At 58.3% G+C, this 16512-nt stretch overlaps 1 protein-coding gene across 3 annotated transcripts in view; it reads right to left on the reverse strand.

Moving 5' to 3' along the window:
* Window positions 1-276: 276 nt before the first annotated feature.
* AXIN1 (axin 1) overlaps window positions 277-16512 on the reverse strand; it is a 79599-nt gene continuing 63363 nt past the window's right edge. For all 3 annotated transcript variants that reach the window (XM_038763634.1, XM_038763633.1, XM_038763635.1), the window contains 7 exons: window positions 16320-16416; window positions 11819-11956; window positions 6887-7452; window positions 4923-5099; window positions 2540-2785; window positions 1603-1776; window positions 277-1421 (listed from right to left, as the gene is read on the reverse strand). In XM_038763634.1, coding sequence (XP_038619562.1) covers window positions 1295-1421; window positions 1603-1776; window positions 2540-2785; window positions 4923-5099; window positions 6887-7452; window positions 11819-11956; window positions 16320-16416 — 1525 coding nt within the window. In that variant the 3' untranslated portion in view covers window positions 277-1294. The remainder of the gene's footprint in view (window positions 1422-1602; window positions 1777-2539; window positions 2786-4922; window positions 5100-6886; window positions 7453-11818; window positions 11957-16319; window positions 16417-16512) is intronic.

Genomic DNA, 16512 nt, shown 5'->3' on the forward strand with positions numbered 1-16512 from the left:
CATTATTGGGAGAGTGGGGGCTTCAAAAGGGGAGAAACTCAATGCCCTGGCCTGGGGTTAGAGGGTCCCCAAGACTGGGCCAGCTCACGGGCACCGAGAAGGCAAGGTCCTGGGTGGGAGCGAGAGGGTGGACCCTGCCCGTTATGGGCCCCGGCCAGCCGGGTCCTGCCAACGCCCGCCTCGGCAACCCCCGGGGTTGGGCCTATCGCCCCCACCCCACCAGGTGCCCAGGCAGAAGAGCAGCCAGGGGGAGGGGTTTCCCAATTTTACGTGATTTTATTATTTTCCAAGTACCTTTGAAAAGATCATTGTACAAGTCATCAGCGCATGAAAAATGGGAAGGGGGGCCAGGCCCCCCCATCCCCCAAATGTACATATTTACAGCGGCTTCTCCGGCCGGGGTAGGGGGGGTGGGGGCGGAGCCTCGGATGCCCGGCCCATCTGGGGCTCTGGGGCGGAGCGGGGCGAGGACGCGTGGGGGCCGCTCACCACCCCGCTCCCGGAGGGGGTGGGGGTTCCCGGTAAGGGGGCTGTGGGGGGCTGGCGGCCGGGTCAAGGCACTCTGTGACACATGGGACGGACGGACAGATGGACGGAGAGGGGCCCGGCTTGCCCGCCTGCCCGCCCGCTCTCCCTGGGTGGGGGTGGGGAGGTGGAGGGGGACGGAGCCCGCCAGATCTGGGGGCAGCAGAGGGCAGAGCCCGTGCCCACCCGTCTGCCCTCTGGGGAAGGGGGGGGCCGGCGACCGAGCCCCGGGACCGGGCAGGGCCTCGCTCACCTCCGGGGTGCCCCCATCCGCAGCCGGCTGGGAGGCGGGGGGCGGGAAGGAGGGAGGGGACGGCGGCTCCGGCCCGGGGCCCCGCCACTCGCCCGCCTCCGGCCCCGGCCCTGCCTCCTCCTCGGTCCAGACCGGGCGGGGGTCCTGGCCCAGCTTGGGCCGGGGTGGGGGGGCGGAGGGGCAGAGAGCTGTACACATTTGGTGGCTTGCGCGGGCCTGAGCCGGCGAGTCTTCCCTTTACATAAGAGCACTGGGACCCGGGAAACACCCCCCCCCGCCCCGTGTATTACAATATATCAAAAATATGAGCTTTAGTAAACAAGGCCATATTATACTTTCTAATACAACTGTACAGTGCTACATTACAGTGAGCCCCCTCCGAGGGGTGCCCTCCTCCCTCCGAGCGGCTGGTCGGGGGTGACCGGGTGAGGAGGGGGTGGTGGGGGAGGAGGTGCTGCCCGCCCGGACCCCCCGGGCCCCCCGGCCCCCGCCCCGTGACCTGGGCCGTCGGAAGGGTCAGTCCACCTTCTCCACCTTCCCGATGATCTTCTCCTTGAAGACGGGCAGGGCGGCCTGGTCTTCTCGCACCTCCTCAAACACCACGCAGCAGTCAAACTCGTTGCTCACCTTCTTGAAGAAATACCTGGGGGGGCGGGGAGGGGGAGGTGGGCTCTGACATGAGGTGGCGAGGGTCAGGGAGACCCCCCCCCACCCCCTCGCCCAACTTCTACGCCCTCTAGTCGGGTCAGTAGAGGCCTGTGGGAGGGGGAGAGGACGGCGGGGCTGGGGCCACCTGAGAGGGTCAGAGGTCGGGGCTCACCCACCTGTAGTTGCCCTTCTTGGTCAGGAGCTCCTTGAACTGGCCCAGGGTGACCACCCGGCCCTTGACGAGTGTCCGGTAGGGGATGGGTTCTCCGCAGAAGTAATAGGCGACCACGATGCCGTCACAGGGCTGGGAGCCGCCCCCGCTCCCGCCGGCCCGCTTCTGCAGCTTCGCCCTGGAATGCAAACGGCGGGAGGGCCGTCGGTCACTCTCCCTGGAGAAGGCCGGCCGGCCGGCCCGGGCCCAGACGGCGGCCCCCAGGGACCCGGCTCTCGCCCGCCGAGGCCCCGCAGATGAGCGCAGGAGGCGCCCGGCCCCCACCCGGGCCTCCGAGCCCTCAGGATCCCCCAATTTCCCGCCGACAGCTACGGACAGGCGGACCTCGTCCCCTTCCTCCTCCTCCTCTCCCTCCCCACAGCGGCCCTTAGCAGCCGTGAGGGGCAACTCCCACCTCCACCCGCCACACCTCACTACACCGCTCCCTGAGTCAGGGCACGGAGGGGGATTCCGATGGCCGGACACGCTGCTGGCCGGAGCGGACCCGGGCAGGGCCAGTGTCTAAGTGTGCCAAGAGAGGGGTCTCAGCTCCCGGCCGGCCTCGGGACCCTCGGGGCCTTCCCAGTGTCTGAGCCATGATGGGGTGTCAGAGAGGTCGCCGCAGCCCCCGGGAGCCCCTCCAGACCTCACCTCCCAGCTGTTCCCGAGTCAGGGTTTGGCTTTTTTTCTCTGGCTGTGAACTGGCACCAGGCCAATTCACTGGCCGCTCCGCCCCAAGAGCAGCGGAGAAGGGGTGGGGGGGACCTGGACGCCTGGACGCCAGCCCCAAACTGCCAGCGGGGGGGTCCCCGTGGTCCCCAGAGGGCCGTGGTGCCCGCTCATGGGGCCAGGGAGGAGGGGGGTCCTCTGCTCCTCCTCACCCCATCCCGCCCATCCCCTACCTCTGCTTAGCAGGCAGCTTCCCGGCCCTCTTCTCCTCCTCCTCCAGCCTCCTGCGTGCCTCCTCCAGCTGCGTGAGGGGGTTGGGGGCGGGGTTGGGGGGCATCGTGGGGTCCTGGATGAAGGGGTGGGAAGGCTGGACCACATTCCGCAGCTGGGCGGTGACCCAGGGGTGGACGGCTCCCGGCCGCTCGATCGACAGAGGTCTGGACCCGTCGTGGCTCATCTGCTTCTTCGCTCCCGAAGACCTACAGTCAAAGAGGCGGCAGCTCGGTGAGCCCGGCCCCCCGGGGCCCCTCGCCACACCCTCCATGGATCCGGGCTGAGGCACTGGACATACTGAGAGTCTACTGTGTGCACAGCACTGTCCATTCCCTGCCCGCAACGAGCTTAGAGTCTACAGAGGGGACTTAAGAATCCAGAGGGGCACAGCCTAATGATAGTAATAATAATGATAATGATGGTGTTTGTTAGGCGCTTACTATGCGCCAAGTGCTGTTCTAAGCACTGGCGGAGTCACAAGGTCATCAGGTTGTCCTACATGGAGCTCATAGTTTTAATCCCCATTTTACAGATGAGGTCACTGAGGCACAGAGCAGTTAAGTGACTTGCCCAAAGTCACGCAGCTGATATGTGACGGAACTGGGGTTAGAAATCACGACCTCTGACTCCCAAGCCCAAGCTCTTTCCACTAAGCCATGCTGCTCCTGTCTACACAGTAAGCGCTCAATAACTACCACTGATTGATTGATCTCAGGGGCCTGAGGAAACAGGAGAAGGCCCGGGGGCTTGGGCACTGATGGGGTTCAGTATGAATCCCTCTCTTTCCCCATCGGTCCTGCCACGAGCCGAACGCCTCCCCCCGACCCCAGCCACGTGCTGCCATTTCACGGTACTCAATGCCGCACCACTGCAAAACCTCCAAAACGTTCCCGTGGGTACAAGCAGACTGAGGCAGAGTCCAGAAAGGGAAGCAGTCCGGAGCCCAGGCAACTGATGCCACATGTACGCGCTCACCGCCACGTCCACTGCCCAAAGCGGTGGCCGCAGACCCGGGGCTATGCCCACAGGCCCGACCCTTCTCCCTTGGTCATTCATTCCTTCATTCAATTGCATTTATTGAGCGCTTACTGTGTGCGGAGCACTGTACTAAGCGCTTGGGACGTACAACATATAGAGACGGTCCCTACCCAACAACGGGCTCACAGTCTAGAAGGGGGAGAAAGACAACAAAACAGACAGGTGTCCAAATCGTCAGAACAGATAGAATTAAATGATCTGTGTCCAACCTGATGAGCTTGTATCTACCCCAGTACTTAGTACAGTACCCGGAACGTAGTAAGTGCGTAACAAAAACCATTAGGGAAAAAAAAAAAGGGTAGGGGTGGATGGGATTCAGAAAGGACACCCTGGGTGAAAGTAAATTTCCTCATGATCTAAATGCTTAGCAGTTTGACCTGAAAACCAAAGGGGCAAGGACTGCCCCTGGGCACTTCCTTGAAGCAATCCTGTAGAAGTGCCAAAAATAGTGCCCGCCCTCGCTCACTTTCTCGGCTGAGCCTCCTTGGTCCCCAGCCCGGCCGGGCGCAATACGCCACCCCCCAGACTCCCACGGGCTTAGTGGCTTAGTAGCAGCGCGGCTTAGTGGAAGGAGCCCGGGCTTGGGAGTCAGAGGTCGTGGGTTCTAATCCCAACTCCGTCACCACTGAGCAAGTCATTTTTCTGTGCCTCAGTTAGTTACCTCATCCGTAAAATGGGGATTAAGACTGTGAGCCCCACGTGGGACGCCCTGATTACCTTGTATCTCCCCCAGCGCTTGGAACAGTGCTTGGCACATAGTAAGTGCTTAATACCATCATTACTATTATTCTTAATAATCTCTTGGGACCCCTGCAGGGATGGTGGTCTACCCGAAGAGGCTGGCACTGTGGGAAGAAGGTCCCCTGGCTCTCCTTTCAGGTTCTAGAGAAAGAGCGCGCCAGAACCACGCGTCCCGGCAGAGTCGGACCCTCCCAGGCTGACTGCCCAAGAGTGAAAGGGCGAGGTGGCAGGATGGCTTGGAGAACCCACCAGGGAACGGTCCGGGGGTCCCGGGGCAGGGCAGACTCGGTGGCTGACCCCGATCCATTCCCCGCCTGGCCACTCGGTCTTTCGCTCAACGCCAGGGCTACCTCACGGCGCCTGTTGTAGGTTGCGCCCTGGTCCCCCCTCTAGCCCCCGAAAGGAGATGGTGACTCCCGTGCTCTGCCAGGCGGCCTCTCGGCCCCCAATCACGTGAGGCTGGGGAACCAGGCAGGAGCCGAGGACGAGGTGGGGTCGGGGTGGGGTGGGAGCTAGCCACTGGCCCAGGAAGCCCCGGGGCGTTACCGGGGGCCGGATCCCTACCCGTGGACAGTCTTCTTGTGCCTGCTGATCTCCTTCTCGCCCTCTATGATCCACTGCAGGATTTTCTGGTTCCTCTCGGCATCCTCGGGGAAGGCCGGCATCTCGTAGCCCGCCCCGTCGCTCTTTCCCGGATCCGTCTTCTTCGAGTTCCTCTTCGACAGCAAACCCGCTTTCCCGCTGGAAGGGCAAGGGCAGAAAAGGGTCACCTCCTCGTGTGCCCGGTCCAGTAACCCAAGCATCCCCAGAAATGTCACCCCCCGGATGTCCCGGTCTGGGACATCGGGAGCCCCGAGAGACGTCACCCCGGCTCTCCACCGATATGGGACATTAAGAACTCCCAGAGACATCATCCCCCCGAACCTCCTGGCCTGGGACACCAGAAGCCCTGAGAGATATCACCTCCTGCTCTCCCCAGTCCCCAGCCTCCCCCGCCCACCAACCCCAGCCTGGGAGACGAGGAGCCCCCAGAGACCAGGGGCTCCATTCGGTGGGGGCTCTGTGGAGGGGTCTACGGTTTGGACCGACCGGTGTATGAGCCCTGGATTGCTTGTGAGCTCTGGGGGAGCGCCGGGGGGCCACAGGGGAACCAGTCCTGGGGACCCAGGGCCGTGATCAGCCGTGCTGGGGGGCAGAGCCGCTTGCCTTTACTTGTCCAACCTGAGGACAAGTTCCTTCGCGATCAGCAGACCGAGCGCGGGCAGCTGGGGGGCGGAGGGCGGGGTAGAGATGGGACACAGGGGCGGGAGGAAGGAGTGGAGATGGGGGAAGGGGCAGAGAACGAAGCCAGGAGCAAGAGAGCTGGGAAGGGGATGGGATCGGGGCAGAGGAACACGGTGGAGACAGGAGAGAGGGATAGGGTCTCGGCGTGGTGACGGACATGGGGCAGCGCAGAGATGGGAGGCAGGATCGGGGCTGAGTGGGGAGATGGGGGACAGGGCCAAGGGATGGGGGTGCAGGGAGTTGAAAGGGACAGAGTCCAGCATCGTGACAGGTGAGGGCGCAGAGATGGGAGGCTACAATATTGATATTAATAATTCTGGTATTCAATCAATCAATCAATCGTATTATTTATTGAGCGCTTACTGTGTGCAGAGCACTGTACTAAGCGCTTGGGAAGTACAAGTTGGCAACATATAGAGACGGTCCCTACCCAACAGTGGGCTCCCAGTCTAAAAGGGGGAGTGAGTCCCACATGGGACAGGGACTGTGTCCAACTCAACTTGCTTGTATAATAATAATGATGGTATTCGTTAAGCGCTTACTATGTGCCAGGCACCGCACTAAGCACAGGGCTGGATACAGCAGGCTGAGAAGCAGCACAGCCTAATGGCTAGAGCACAGGCCCGGGAGTCAGAAGGTCACGGATTCTAATCCCGGTTCCACCTCTTGTCTGCTGAGTGACCTTAGGCAAGTCACTTAACTTCTCTGTAGCTTAGTTCCCTCACCTCTAAAATGGGAATTAAGACTGTGAGCCCTGGGTGGGACAGGGACTGTGTCCAATCCGATTATCTTTGATCCGACCCAGCGCTTAGAACAGTGTCAGGCACACAGTAAGTGCATAACAAATACCATCATTATTATTATACAAGCAAGTTGAGTTGGACACAGTCCCTGTCCCATGTGGGACTCACGGTCTCAATCCCCATTTTGTAGATGAGGGAACTGAGGCCCAGAGAAGCGAAGTGACTTGCCCAATGTCACACAGCATACAAGTGGCAGAGCCGGGATTGAAACCCATGACCTTCTGGCTTCCAGGCCCGTGCTCTATCCACTAGGCCATGCTGGGGGAGAGGGTTGGGAGATGGGGCGGAGAGAGGAGAGAGGGGCAGGGTCTGAAGTAGTGAAGAGGGATGGTGTGGAGACGGGGGGCAGGAGTAGGGGCTGAGGGGGGGAAAAGGGGGACGGGGCTGGGAGTTGGGGGGCAAGACGGGAACAGAGCAGACTCTCCCGCCGGCGGCACTGACCTGTAGCCCGGCAGCCCGTCCCCGGGGCCGGGGCCCCCCGGGCAGCCCCCGCCCTCGGCGCAGTTGCGAGCCTTGCCGGGGTACACGTGGGAGTCGGCGTTCCAGCCGAAGCCGCTCTGGACCCTCTGCGCGGCCTCGGCCTCGACCTGCTCCTTCGGCTTCAGGGGGCCGTGGTGGTGCACGTGGTGGTACACGTGCTTGTGGTGGTACGCGCCGGCGGGCTCCGGCTTCGGGCCCGCCTTGCCGCTCGGCTTGCCGTGTCCGGGCGGGCCGGCGCCCGCGGTCCCGGGGCCCTTGGCGGCGTGGCCGGCGTCGGGGGAGCGGGGCTTGGGGGAGTGTCGGCCGGGCCCCGGGGACTGGCAGCCCGGCGTCTTCATGACGCGCTGCACGTGCTCGTCGAGGATGCTCTCCGGGTTCTCCTCGTGCACGTCGCGGACCGGCGCCCCGACGCCGCCCGCCTCCGCCGACCGCACCGGGGGGAAGTGCGGTGCCGCCGGGCCCGGGGGCAGCTTGTGGCCGACACCCGCGGGGCCCAAAGACACGGGACTGTCCCTGCCTTCTTCTTCCTGCCGGGAGGACAAGAACAGAGACGTGGCGTCCGTCAGGCCTCCGCCCCTCCCGCGCCGCCGCGTGGGGACCCCGGCCCCCCAGCCCACCTCTCCTTCCTCTGCAGTCCGCCGGACCTGCCTCGATTAGCCCTCCCCTTGGGCCTGGGCCAGCGGGGACTTAGTGGAAAAGAGCCCGGGCTTTGGAGTCAGAGGTCACGGGTTCAAATCCCGGCACCGCCAACTGTCAGCTGTGTGACTCTGGGGACAAGTCACTTCACTGGGCCTCAGTCACCTCATCTGTAAAACGGGGATGAAGACTGTGAGCACCCCATGGGACAACCTGATAATAATAATAATGGTGGCATTTGTTAAGCGCTTACTATGTGCCAAGCACTGTTCTAAGCGCTGGGGGGGGGATACAGGGTGATCAAGGTTGTCCCACGTGGGGCTCACCGTCTTCATCCCCATTTTACGGATGAGGGGACTGAGGCCCAGAGAAGTTAAATGACTTGCCCAAGGTCACACAGCTGACAAGTGGCGGAGCCGGGATTCGAACCCATGGCCTCTGGCTCCCAAGCCCGTGCTCTTTCCACTGACTTGTAACCTCCCCAGCGCTTAGAACAGTGCTTTGCACACAGTAAGCACTTAATACATGCCGTCATTATTATTATTAGTCCAGTGCTCTGCACCCAGTAAGCGCTCAATAAATAGGACTGAATGAATTAACCGCCCCCCTCTAGTCACCACAAGGGGAACGGCCCCCACAATGCGCCCTCTGGTGGCCACAGGGGAGAACAGCCCCCGGGCACAGGGCTTCGGAAACCCAATTCATTCATTCATTCAATCGTATTTATTGAGCGCTTACTGTGTGCAGAGCACTGTACTAAGCGCTTGGGAAGTACAAGTTGGCAACATCTAGAGACGGTCCCTACCCAACTGCGGGCTCCCAGTCTAGAAGGGGGAAAGTTGCCCCCTACCCCTCCGGCCTGTCCCCACCGGGTCCTTCGCTTGGCAGTGGAAAGGGCTGGGAGGCCGAGCCACGGAGGGGCCGGGGCGGGCCACTCTTGAGCTGCCTTCCGAGGGCCGGCCCCCTGGATCTCCCACTCCCAAGTATTCCCGCCGCAGGGCGGGCAGCCAGCCACGTGGGCAGGTTGGGTGGGGAGGCGTTGGCCGGGCCACAGTGGGTTGTCCCGAGGGCCGGATCCGGCCCGGGGATGCCCGCTCAGCCCTACGCCCGCCTCGCTTTTTCGGAAGGGAATTCCCAGCCGGGACCGGAGGCATTTCCCAGGGGTCCGGAAGCCTGGAATTCCTTCATCGGACTGTGCCACCTTGGGGGAGAGGTTTTCAAGGGTCCCCGCAACTGTGGCCCCGGGGAGCCAGGCCCTGGGGCAACTGGCCCCAACTCTACACTGTGAGCTCTTTGTGGGAGGGGAATGCCAATTAATTGTTGTACTGTACTTTCCCAAGCACTTAGTACAGTGCTCTGCACACAGTAAACGCTTAATAAACACAACTGAATGAATGAACCTGCCCTCCCCACCTAGGGAATAATAATAATAATGATGGTATTTGTTAAGCGCTTACTATGTGCAAAGCACTGTTCTAAGCGCTGGGGAGGTTACAAGGTGATCAGGTTGTCCCCCGGGGGGCTCATAGTTTTAATCCCCATTTTACAGATGAGGTTACTGAGGCACAGAGAAGTTATATGACTTGCCCAAAGTCACACAGCTGACAGTTGGTGGAGCCGGAATTTGAACCGATGACCTCTGACTCCAAAGCCCGTGCTCTTTCCACTAAGCCACGCTGCTTCTCAAAAAAGGCGATCAGGTTGTCCCACGGTGGGGCTCACAGTCTTAATCCCCATTTTACAGATGAGGTCACTGAGGCCCAGAGAAGTGAAGTGACTTGCCCAAAGTCACACAGCTGACAACTGGCAGAGCTGGGATTTGAACCCATGACCTCGGACTTCAAAGCCCAGGCTCTTTTCCACTGAGCCACCCTCACTACCACTACCACCATCACCACCACTACTATTACTACTACTACGAAGCAGCATGGTGTAGTGGCTAAAGCCCGGGCCTGGGAGTCGAGGTCATGGGTTCAAATCCCGGCTCCACCGACTGTCAGCTGTGTGACTTTGGGCAAGTCACTTCACTTCTCTGGGCCCCAGTTACCTCATCTGTAAAATAGGGATTGAGACCGTGAGCCCCACATGGGACAGGGAACGTGTCCAACCCGATTTACTGGCTTAGTACAGTGCCTGGCACTTACTAAGTGCTTAACAAATACCATAATTATTATTATTATTACTAATACTACCACCACTGCTACTAGTACTATTCCCACTTATCACCGCTACTCCTGCCACCATCAATGCTGCTACTACTACCACTGGAAAGAGCTTGGGCTTGGGATTCGGAGGACATGGGTTCTCAATCCGGCTCCTCCACTTGTCTGCTGTGTGACCTTGGGCAAGCCACTTAACTTCTCTGTGCCTCAGTTCCCTCATCTGTAAAATGGGGATTAAAACTGCATGTCCCACGTGGGACAACCTGATTACCCTGTATCTACCCCAGCGCTTAGACAGAGCTTGGCACATAATAAGTGCTTAACAAATACCATAATTGTGTTACTACCAACTGTCACCACTGCAGCTGCTACTACCAACCATAAGTACCACCACGGCTACTGTTACCACTACCACCGCCGCCACGACTATTTCTATTTCTGGGCGACCCCTCCAGCCAAGGACTAGCTTCCGGAGGCAGGGAGGCCAGAGGTGGCAGGTGAATTTGAAAATATTCCGAATGTTTCTGGCTTGTGACCTGCAACTTGGGTTTCTTGAGAGACTGGTCCCAGAGAGAGCACAGGCCCAGGGCCCAAACTGCCCATTCCACGAGTAACCAGCACCTGACGCCGAAACCCAGAGGTCCTCAGCCTTGGGGGCCGGGGCGTGAATGCCCTGGACTGTGAACGAGACCCAGAGCTTCTTGAGGGCAGGGATCCGGGATTGCGTCTCCTAACTCGACCGCCTGCTCCCAACCGCTCGGTGCGGTGCTCTGTGGGCATGGGGAATTTCTCACCCACAGCAGGGATGCTGGGGTGGAGGAAGGGGAGTTTCTGACTAGAGGAGCCTTTCACGAATACTCAGGCCGGCCGCTGCTGACCCTGGAGGCTGTGAGGCTCGGAGGCAGGTGCCAGAACCACGCCCTGGGGCCCGGTGGCAGGCGTGAAGCTCTGGGAAGAGAATAAACGGGAGACGCTGATGGGACCCATCGGCTTCCTGTGGCCAAACCGGGTGGGAGGTCAGTCAGTCAACTGTATTTACTGAGCGCTTACTACGTGCAGAGTAAAGAGGAGCAGGGGAAGAGGTTACAAATGAAGGGGCTGGCTACTTCCGAGGTGACGTTTTTCGCCCGGGGCTGGTGGGCTTGGGCTGCCGGGCTGGCACTTGCATCCATTTTTTTTTGTTTTTTTTTCTGTGCCAGGCACTGTAGCGCACGCTGGGGTGGATACAAGCTAATCAGGGTGGACGCAATCCTTATCCTACATGGGGCTCACAGTCTTAATTTCTATTTTTACAGATGAGGGAATAGAGGCCCAGAGAAGGGAGCTGACTTGCCCTGAGGTCACACAGCAGACAAGGAATCAGGGAGCATCTCCGAAGACTGGCTAAGTGGCCATGGGCTGCTGAGCACCACTGGCCAGTCCTATACCCTGCACCCCTCTCTGCCTCTCCCTTCTTTCTTCATGGACTCCAGGTTTCAATGTTTCACTACAGATGTGGGGGCAAAGAGGGGGCGGGGGCTTTACGGGGAGGGGAGGAGGAGTGCTGAGGATTTGGAGGCTTCGAAGAGCGACCGGGCCAGGAAGTCGTCGCACTTTGGGGGCTCAGGGGCAACTCTCAGATCTGGTCAGAGGGCCGGGCTGAGTGAGGTTGGGTGTCCGACTCAGATAGCCACGGGGACCACTGCCCGTGATGCCCCCTGGAGCGGGCACTTGTGCCCGCCGCCAGGTTGACCTGGCCCTTGGAAGGTGCATTCTATGCCCTCAGATCCGTGCCCTTTGGGCGTTTAGTACTGGCCCCACCTTTGGCCCTACGGTGACCACGTAGACATCGATCAATTATATGCCATAAATATTTCTATTAATGGCTGCCTCCCCCCTCTGGACCGTAAGCTCCTTGTGGGCGGAGAACGTGACTACCGGCCCTGTTGTACTGGACTCTCCCAAATGCTCAGTCCATTGCCCTGCGCTTAAAACACAGCACGGATGGATTGAGAAATCGAGCCATCTCCTGACTGGGGAGGCTGCATCGGGCCCGTGGCCTTGCCCGCCCAGGCTTCAGGATCCGGGCCCGCCGGGTGGGGCAGGGCTGACTCACCGCGCGGACCCTCTTCAGGCGCTCCTCTAGCTTCTCCTCCGCTTCCCGGGTCCGCTGGACTTCCTCCAGACGGTTGATGAGCATGGCGGCAAACTTCTGGGGTTCCACGTGGATATCCTTTGGCAACTGGTATTTGCGCTGGAGGCAGAGAAGGTGGACCCGAGCCGGTGAGCAGATGGCGGTGGGCAGAGGCAGCCCACCAGGGGCTTCGAGACGCAGCCAGCACCGTGCTACCTCGCCGGGCTGAGGTAGTTCACCCATGGAAAAACAGTTTATTAACTGCTTACTAGAATAATAATTGTGGCATCAAGTGCTTATTATGTGCCCAGCACCGTTTTAAGCACTGGGGTACATTCAGGATGATGAAGTTGTGCTAAGCGCTGGAGCAAAGCTAGGCTACTCAGAATGGACACAGTTCCGCATGGGGGGCACAATCTACGATTGGAGAGAGCGGGTACCTTATCTCCATTTTCTGGATGGAGAAATTCGGGCCCAGAGAGGTCAAGCGACTTACCTGAGGCCACACGGCAGGCCCGTGGCAGAGCTGGGATGAGAACCTAGGTCTCCTGAACCCCAACCCTGTGCTCTTTCAATCCACCAATCCATCAATACATCAATGGTTGTATTCCATCAATAGGTTGTATTTATGGAGCGTCTACTGATCTAAGCACTTGGGAAGGTATTAGAGAGTAAGGAGAAGACATGCACTTCCCAAGTGCTTAGTACAGTGCTCTGCACACAGAAAGCGCTCAATAAATACGATTGAATGAATTACTGCCTGCTAGAGGTAACAGGCTAGAGAGGGAGACTGACTCTCAAATAAACTAAAAATAGCAGGAGTAATAGAGTATTAAGAGTATAAACAGACGTTTTTTATGGTATCTGTAAAGAATCTACTGTGTGCCAAGCACTGTACTCAGCCCTGGGGTAGATACAACATAATCAAGCTGGACACACTTCATGTCCCATATGGAGCTCACAGCTTTAATCTCCATTTTGCACATAAGGGGACTGAGGCACGGAGAATAATAAGGATGGTATCTGTTAAGCGCTTACTAGGTGCCAAGCACTGTTCTAAGCACTGAGGTAGATACAAGGCCATCAGGTTGTCCCTCGTGGGGCTCACAAGTATCAATCCTCATTTTGCACAGAGACGTGAAGTGACTTGCCCAAAGTCACCCAGCAGGTACGTGGCGGAGCCAGGCTCAGAACCCAGGTCCTCCGGCTCCCAAGGCCGTTGATCTACACACTAGGCCACGCTGCTTCTCAAGTATAATGACCTCGTGCTGTGTCCTCTCTCTCCTTGCTCCTACGCCCTCGATCCCCTCTGCCCCGAAACCAACTCCTGCCTCTCCATACCCACTCGTGGACCGGCTCGCTTATCTCGGGGGAGAGACGCCCCGGGGGTGGCAGGGTGGCGGAGGCTACCACCTGCAGAGTGGTGGGGCTCTCTCCACCCCGGACCTTGACTGCTCTCATCGGAGTGGGGAAGCCGACCCCCGGCTCTGAACTCAAGGGACGATCTAGGGGTTGGCCCCGACACATTCGACCGTAGGAAAAGGCCGTGCCTCACGGCTCCTCCCCGACCAAGTAGCGCCTCCCGGAAAAATCCCGGCACTGACAGGGAGAAGGGAATAGGGGGGAACCCCGGGAAGCCTCTCCGACCACCTCTGCCCCGGAAGGATGACTTACGAGACGGGGGAAGGGGCCGGCGATCAAAGCTCCGGGACGCCTCGCCAGTCGCAAAAATCACTGGTGAGTTGAACAGGCAAAGGGAAACGTAGGAAAAAAAACAGGCCAAGGAAAAAGGAGGAAGAGGAAAATGAGGGCCAGGCGGAAAGGAGGGAAAGGGGAGGAGGGAAAGTGTCCTTCTTACTGGACTTGCTGGGGTGCAGCAGACCAGAGGAGACAGGGAACGTCTCTAACCACTGCCGAACTCCGAAGCCACCCGCGCTGCTCACTGCCGGGCTGTGGGAGCCGGGAGGGGCCTGAGGCTTGCCAATTCTTATCCATGAATCTGTTTCTTCTCTCCAAGAATTATTATTACATTATTATAATAATAAAAATCATATTTGTTAAGCAGTTTCTATGTGGCAGGCACTATACTAAGCGCTGGGATGGAAACAAGCACATCCGGTTGGACACAGTCACTGTCCCACATGGGACCCATGGTCTCAATCCCCACTTCGCAGATGAGGTCACTGAGGCCCAGGGAAGTGAAGTGACTTGCCCAAGGTCACACAGCAGACAAGTGGCTTGGAACCCAGGACCTTCTGATGCCCAGGTCCTAGACGTTACACCACGCTGCTAACTGTTTGTCAGTCTCCACCGGCCAGACGGAAAGCTGACTGAGGGCATGGATCCGGACAACTCCTTCTACGGGACTCTCCCGAGCGCAAAGTACAATTCTCAGCACATGGGAGGTGCTCAATAAATACCACTGATGACAGATGCTTCCACAAAATGTCAGGAAAGGCGGTTTGTCTCTAAGCTCCTTGTGGGCAGGGAATAATAATAATAATAATAATGATGGCATTTATTAAGCGCTTACTATGTGCAAAGCACTGTTCTAAGCACTGGGGATCAGGTTCCCCTGGGGGTGCTCACAGTTTTAATCCCCATTTTACAGATGAGGGAACTGAGGCACAGAGAAGTGAAGTGACTTGCCCCAATTCACACAGCTGACAGTTGGCAGAGCCGGGATTTGAACCCATGACCTCTGACTCCAAAGCCCGGGCTCTTTCCACTGAGCCACGCTGAATGTGTCTACCGACTCCTTTACTGGACTCTCGCGAGCACTTTGTCCAGTGATCCGCACCCAGGAAATGCTCACTAAATACTGGATAGGTGGATTGAATCCAGTGTTATTCTGAGAAGGAGGAACAAATATAGTACGATAGTTCACGTATCTATCTTTTAGACTGTGAGCCCACTGTTGGGTAGGGACTGTCTCTATATGTTGCCAATTTGTACTTCCCAAGCGCTTAGTACAGTGCTCTGCACACAGTAGGCGCTCAATAAATACGATTGATGATGATGATGATGATCTATCAACTCTTGCGTTTTCCTCTCCCACGTGCTTAGACCGGTGCTCTGCTTGTGGGCGGAGAACGTGTCTGTTAGATTGTTACACCGTCCCCTTCCAAGTGCTTAGTACGGTGCCCGACACACAGTCAGCGCTCAATAAATACAACTGACTGACTGACGCTCGGAAAGTGCTCCCTAAATACCTCCGATCGACTACTAGATTTAGCCTTATAAAATAGGTAGAGATGGGGCTTTCCAAGACTTCTTCATAGTCCTCACCTTGGACTCCACCCGGTGGGACAGAAATCCCGAGTTTTTCCAATGGCTTCGGAACTGTCTCCCCACCCACCCGCCCCCTCGGCTCCCCTTCGAAGCAGATGGCGACTCAACACCCTTTTAGGAGCAACCTCCAGGCCGCTGAAAGGCTGTGTTCCCAGCCCTTCCCAGGATTTGGAAATCTTTTTGGGAATGCCTGTACCCCCTCGAGGGTAGGGGCCGGGCCTTTTCCTTTACTGGACCCTCCCAGGGGTTGAGTTCAGTGAGCTACACACAGTAGGTGCTCAATAAATACGACTGGCCAGGATGACGATGGTAACTGAGAAAAGTACTGCATGCAAGGCAGCGAACTGAGCATCTACTCTGTGCGGGGCATCTAATTGAGGGCCTCTTGTGTGCAGGGCACCAAATTGGGTGTCTACTGGGTGCAGGGCACTGTACTGAGCACTCATCGGGTGTGGGGCATAGGTCGGGGTGCCTCCTAAGTGTCGACCACTCAGGAGGTGCAGACGGGGCCTGGTGGAAAGAGCCCGGGCTTGGGAGTCAGAGGTCATGGGTTTGAATCCCAGCTCCGCCACTTGTCAGCTGTGGGACTCTGGGCAAGGCACTTCACTTCTCTGGGCCTCAGTTACCTCGTCTGTAAAATGGGGATTGAGACTGTGAACCCTACTTGGGACAGGGACTTCATTCACCCCCATCTGCTGGTATTCACCGAGCACTTAGTACGGTGCCTAGCACACAGTAAGCGCTTAACTAATACCAGAATTATTATTAGTTATTATCGTTCTCTGTACCTCAGTTTTCTCACCTGTAAATTGGGGATTAAATCCAACTCCCTCCTACCTAGACTGAGAGCCCCCTGGGGGACAGAGACCGTGTCCAAACTGATAACCTTGTATCTTCTCCAGGGTTTTAGAACCGGGCTTGGCATATGATAAGGGTTTTCCCTCCTACTTAGGCTGTGAGCCCCAAGCAGGACAGGGACTCTGTCCAGCCTAATTAACTGGTGCCTACCGTAGCGCTCAGAACAGTGTCTGATGCATAGCGAGTGCTTAACGAATACCATACAAAACCCCAAGCACCATCCTCGTAATTAGTCGTCCCTTGGGAGCACCTGATCACCGGAGGAGCAGCCTCCGGCCCCGAGAAGCTCTCGGCCGACGGGAGCGGGCAGACTGAGTGGGGGGCGGCTACTTACAGGGATGTGAGGTAGGGGCACCCGTCCGTTGGCTTTGGCACTCTCCTGCATCTCTCTGCGATACTGCTTTCGGATCCGGTAGGGCGGAATCCCGTCTCTGTGGGGAGAAACAAAGAGCGAGCCTGCTTAGCCGAGCTGGGGACGAAAGCCGAACCGTGTGAGCTGCCTCCGTGGCCGGGGTGGAGATCTGGAA

Source organism: Tachyglossus aculeatus, chromosome 21 (assembly GCF_015852505.1).
Source record: "Tachyglossus aculeatus isolate mTacAcu1 chromosome 21, mTacAcu1.pri, whole genome shotgun sequence".
Lineage (NCBI taxonomy): Eukaryota > Metazoa > Chordata > Mammalia > Monotremata > Tachyglossidae > Tachyglossus > Tachyglossus aculeatus.